This window comes from Papaver somniferum, unplaced genomic scaffold (genome assembly GCF_003573695.1).
Source record: "Papaver somniferum cultivar HN1 unplaced genomic scaffold, ASM357369v1 unplaced-scaffold_21, whole genome shotgun sequence".
NCBI lineage: Eukaryota > Viridiplantae > Streptophyta > Magnoliopsida > Ranunculales > Papaveraceae > Papaver > Papaver somniferum.
The window spans coordinates 4,046,278-4,051,876 of NW_020631041.1; the positions used below are offsets into that span (position 1 = coordinate 4,046,278).

Consider the following 5,599-nt stretch of genomic DNA (forward strand, 5'->3'; position numbering starts at 1 on the left):
ACTGCTTCTTCTAACTGTCCCCTTCCGCCATTCCTTCGCACAGTCATCATTTCTATTAGCTCAACCATTTCTCTAAGAATTTCTTCACTCATAGTTTGATCTAAATCCTGCCGCATTTGTCTTTTTAATCTTGCTTGCCTCAACCTATTTTCATGATTATTCTGTCGCATGGCTTCTTGGATCTCTCTCTCTCTCTCTTCAACTTCTACTCTTCTTCGCCTATTCCTTTCTATTTCACCCTCATGCGTTCACGACTAGCATCATGTCTTCCATCCTCTTCTTTGCGTGCATATTGATCTCTCAATATTTCTCTGTCATGCATTAGAATTATCCCTTGTTCTGGATCATTTTCTTCATCATTATTTGACTCATAGCGTGTGCGATGTTGTTCACCTAGATTTTGACGTATTTTATTCCTTTGGCCTTCTTGTTGGTGATGATGCTCATGTGGTTGTCCGTATCGATCATATTCTATGCGTCTCTCCTCGCGTTGATCTTTTAAGTTATCACCTACCTGTAAGTTCTCATCAATATCATCTAAAGGTTGTTCTCTCCTAGCACCTCCTTGGTTGGATTGACTTCGTCTTGATGAACTTCTGCTTGTCCTAGATCTTGATCGTGTAGCGCTTCTTGATCTATGTTCTTGTAATCTAAGGTTCTCTTCTCTCAGATATTTATTCTGACGTATCAAGTTAGCATGCTCTTCCTCTTCTCTTCGTCGTTGTGCAATCAATCTTTGTTTAAGTTCTGCAATTATCATAGTTTCTTCGTTTCCTTCAATCCTTCCTGCCTATCCAGTTCTTTGTTCCTCTTCTTTGGTACGATTCGTTCGTGCGGTATGAATACTCACTCGATCATAATCAATATCATTATTCTGTTCTTGTGTACGCTGAGGTCTAATTGGAGATGCATTTCTTTTATTTTCTCTTTCTCCTATCTCTGGTTGTTCAGGAATTTCAACTCTTCTTGTTTCAGAAATTCTTGTACTCCTCCTTGATGTCTCCGTTTGTTCAGCAGTAGATCCAATTCGTACCATCTCTACTTTTTTGTATTAACAAATGAAAAGCTATTTTAAGATGAGTTGAAAGATTCTAACGATGAAAATCTCAATTATTTAAACAAAAAGATTAGATCTAAAATTAAGTAAACTTGATTTCTAAGAAAATTCACCAACAGGATATGTTACTCATTCCATTTTTCTAGCACCAGATATAGTTGCATGAAATCCTACAACCACACTTGTATAAGAATATGAACAATATACTAATAAATCATGGTGAAGATCATTCGTTTATTAATTGAAATCTTAAATTGGATACAAGATAATACAAAGGTTTTACTTGCTCTCCATATAAACTTTCTCTCTCTTAATTTATTGTCTAACACACACTAAGAGATGCCTCATTACGTGACATCCCTTCCCTTTATATAGGATACTTACATAGTGGATGACAGCTAATAGATCCTTTATTTTCGGAATCACTGTGTGTTACAATCGCTCATGTACATTCACTGAGATTCGCACACTCTACACTTCGCATAGATCTTCATACTTTACTCGTGATTATGCTGACATTATCAAATATGTCATCTCCATTTTACTATGTGCGATAATCTTCGCTTATATTACATGACCTTTACTTCGCATACGTAATGAATGTGCGATATTTCACTCCTACACCCTTGATCATACCTCTCTCTCCCAATAACAAAAGTCAGTCATTAAATTCACAATGTCTATAAACGGAAAACGTTCCCTTATTTACTAGCGTGGTAATAGGGTGCCAATTTACTTGAGGACCCTATAAGACAAAACATCTGTCATTTTCAGATAAGTACACCCCATAGTATGGTGCCCCTGCTAGAAATGTTGGTTATTCTTCCTTATCAATAACCTAAAAACTCAATCGCATCTCTTACTCCAGAATAAAAGTAACACTTGTGGAGCTTATCCTTCCTCGTATTGGCTGGTGAGCGTAACCGCGTGTTCTCATTATATCGGAGAAAGACCACTCGTATTCGTTAGATGAAATTTCGTAAAATATGGTGTGTTAATCGGACATCGTGCGGTGTAGATTGGGTAGCTGGTTGTTACACACCCGACAGACGATCCTCATTATTTGATATATCTAACCGCTAGATAACCAAGATCTTTAATTGGACGACCTAAAATTATTGCATATAATTACACCTAGTTTCCATGATTTATTTAAAATCATCACCGTCGAATTTTTTCTAATAGAATTACTATATTAATTTCGCGTATTTATGATAAAAATCCAAAAAATAATAAAAAAACTACTGTATTAATTTCGGACATTTATGATAAAAATCCAAAAAATCGAGTACACATATTTTTGGGGTAAAAAAAATCAGATTTATATTTTTGGATCATTCGTAAGATAAAAAATCTAAAAAAAACTATATTAATTTCAAGTAATAATGATAAAAATCCAAAAGATAATTAAAAAAAATACTATATTAACTTCCGACTTTCCGGAAAATCTAAGCATCTTTATGGAGTAAAAAAATCAAAATTTATATTTTGTGGATCATTGTAGGGTAAAAAAATCTAAAAATTACTATATTAATTTTGATTATTTCCAGAAAAATAAAAATTATATTAATTTTGGGTAATCATGACAGAAAATCCAGAAAATCGAGTAAACATATTTACGGGGTAAAAAAATCTCATTTATATTTTTTGGATCGTTTGTATATAAAAAATCTAAAAACTACTATATTAGTTACTACCCTAAATTAATATGTATATTTTCGAGTATCTAAAAAATACCAGATTTGTAATTATAATTTTTAAAATAATTATATTGGGTAAAAATATTTAAATTAGTATTTATATAATCTTTGATATCTAAAATAATTAATGAGCCAAAATTTTCGAAATAATTTAAGGTAAAAGGATTTTTGCAAATTCGCTTGGGGTAAAAAAGCCTTTGACGGTTTGCTTAAATATTTAGTAGGGTAAGTAAATTTTCTATTAACCTAAACTTAAAGAATTATTAGTTTAGTAAGAGATATCTTTTTGATATTATTTTTGGAGTTAGTTTAGATAATTTTAGGTAAAAAAATGTATTTTCCCTTTAATTGTATAAGTAAAAGAAAAACATTATAAGAGGTTGGATGGGAGTCCCGCCATAAGCTGAGCTCCAACACCCTTTTGAATAGCCATCCCTATTCTATGAAAAAGAAAATTGTCAGAACCAGTATTTGACATATTATTCAACAAACAATTCTTCAACCTTTTCAAAAAGAGGGCGCAGTTGGGGGATACTTATATTGATTGGGGATAGAGGAAAAGGACAAAAACGGGATATAAATAGTAAATCATAGTTACCCCTTATCCATATATTTTAACTAATTCCTAATTTATCCCTCACTAATCATGTTTAGTGGTTAAATATAATTATGTGAGTTAATAGATTAGATTGATAATCATTACAATAAATCATTATCATTGAATTTGTTGATGCAACAACATTAAATCAAGATATTTATGATCATGAAGGTTTAGGTCAAGAACCAACCTAGGAAAGTAAACAAGTTGAATATACAAGTGTTCCAATTAGTCATATATAGGTATTAATGTATTAAAATTTGATTTTTTTTCATTGAATACGCCATTGTTACGCCTGAAAAACTCAGTGCCGGCATGGTAAAAGTATGAATACCATGCTGGCAGGGAGAAAATCGGCATGGTATTCATACTTTCACCATGCCGATACACAATATCCCCCAATTTTGAAATTGTAAGTACACTCCCGGCACAAAAAGTACATTATCGAGCATGTCAGTAGTAATGCCGACATGGTCGATTCTCAAGTGTACTATGCCGGTTTGAGGACAAAAACATACAAAAAATCTGTCTGAAATAACAAGTATCGGCATGGTATTCATCCTAAAAACCATGCCGGCGCCAGATATCGGCATGGTATTCATCATAAAAACCATGTTGACACAAAAAACAGTAGGGTATTCATCATGAACACAAGCCAAGAGTGTATTGAAACTGAAACAAAAAAGTTTATGTTATGATTCTAACCCAAACGAAGTTTTAAAACAACAACAACACTTTAAATATGAATGGGTATCATGTATCTTCTCAATGAAGCCATTTCTTCTTCTTCTTCTTCTTCTTCTTGCTCAACAACAATTCAATTTAACTTATGTTTAAGAACTTGTTAGGATTTGATATTGATTTTCATTTTTAGTGTTAAATTTTAATTTAGATGGAAAGGTAGTTTAGTACTTGCACCCCCAAAAAACACCCCTTAACGGACACTATTGGATGGGTTAGTAATTCATATCCCCTAATTAATACAAGTGTTCCCCAATTGCGCGTTCTTCAAAAAGATAATAGTATCTTCACCAAGCTCCCCTAAAATCGTAAAAAAATTGTAAAAGTAAATAAAAAGAAGTACTATCGTTGACAAACACTATGGTTTGCTTAAATTTAGTAAAATTTGCTTTGAAATTTGGATATATATTTTAAGTTCAAATTTGGATAGATATTATGTTCAAATTTGGGATTTCGTTGCTAAAGTTTCACAATTCCTTTGTTTTAGGCATACAATAAAACGTATTATAAAAAAATACTGGATGTATTTAGATATATATTTAAGATATTTAAAAGAAAATGAAAAGGCTAGAAGAAAACTTTACTAAACAAAATCCTACTTTTTTTTCCTTAATATCATTAATTCCATAAATAAATAAATAAAAGTAGAAATAAAATAAAAATTAGTATTTCTAAACGGTAAAAGATGCTCAATATTTTATGCCCAAAAATATTACAATAATCAAATGCAGCTACCTAAAATATAGAAGAATGATATCATTTCCTAACAAAAGAAAACTTTATGCAAAGGAACTTTTGAGTTTCACATCTCTATATATATTTATATAGCAAAAGCAGTACGTCTCACTGTTTGCCTGCTGTTTTTTTCTTTTGTTTGGTTTCTTAGAATCCAAGTGTACTATTTACTTTATTTTTTTTGTCTAGAATTTAGGTTTTTATAATTTAATTTATATTTTTGATATTTTTTGCATGTACTGATGGCTACAGCGATTGAAGTTCGTGAGTGTTGATGTTGCTGGTATTTTGAACTTCATGTTATAAATAATAAACTCGCTTAAGATATACAATTCTTAAATAATTCTTTTTGTTTTGTTGTTTTGAGGATTTTTTTGTTGATTTTTTTTAATTCTAGGTGTTCCTGACCTCTTTACGATTGTTAACGGGTGAAGATGATGTGGTGCATACACCGATGGAGTTAGGATTCATGAAAAAATTTATTCTTTGGTCACAAAAGAATATTTTCTGTGGAGTCCTGGTGATATATTGTTAAAAACAAAAATAATGTTTGGTCGCGAAACGATGTTTTCTTGGTGGAGGTCAGGTACTATAGTTCGTCGCATTCGAAATGACATTTTGTATGCGGGAATGGACTAAGCTCCAAAGTGTTCTGGACCTGATATGGGGCAGCATGTAGAAAATAGTCCAGATGTTGTGGTTTACATTAGAAGTGGTGATGATTAACCCAATTCCCGATTTATTTATTTTTTGTTTCTTACTTTTTAC

At 31.8% G+C, this 5,599-nt stretch overlaps 1 protein-coding gene across 1 annotated transcript; it reads right to left on the reverse strand.

Annotated features, from left to right (window-relative positions):
• Positions 1-229: 229 nt before the first annotated feature.
• Positions 230-760, reverse strand: LOC113339459 (trichohyalin-like). Its single transcript, XM_026584727.1, has one exon. It carries the CDS (start codon positions 758-760, stop codon positions 230-232), a length of 531 nt encoding a protein of 176 aa, XP_026440512.1.
• Between the last annotated feature and the right edge of the window lie 4,839 nt (positions 761-5,599).

Excerpts from the sequence above, each read along its gene's own strand:
- LOC113339459 (XM_026584727.1), bottom strand. The coding sequence starts at position 760 with ATGATAATTGCAGAACTTAAACAAAGATTGATTGCACAACGACGAAGA.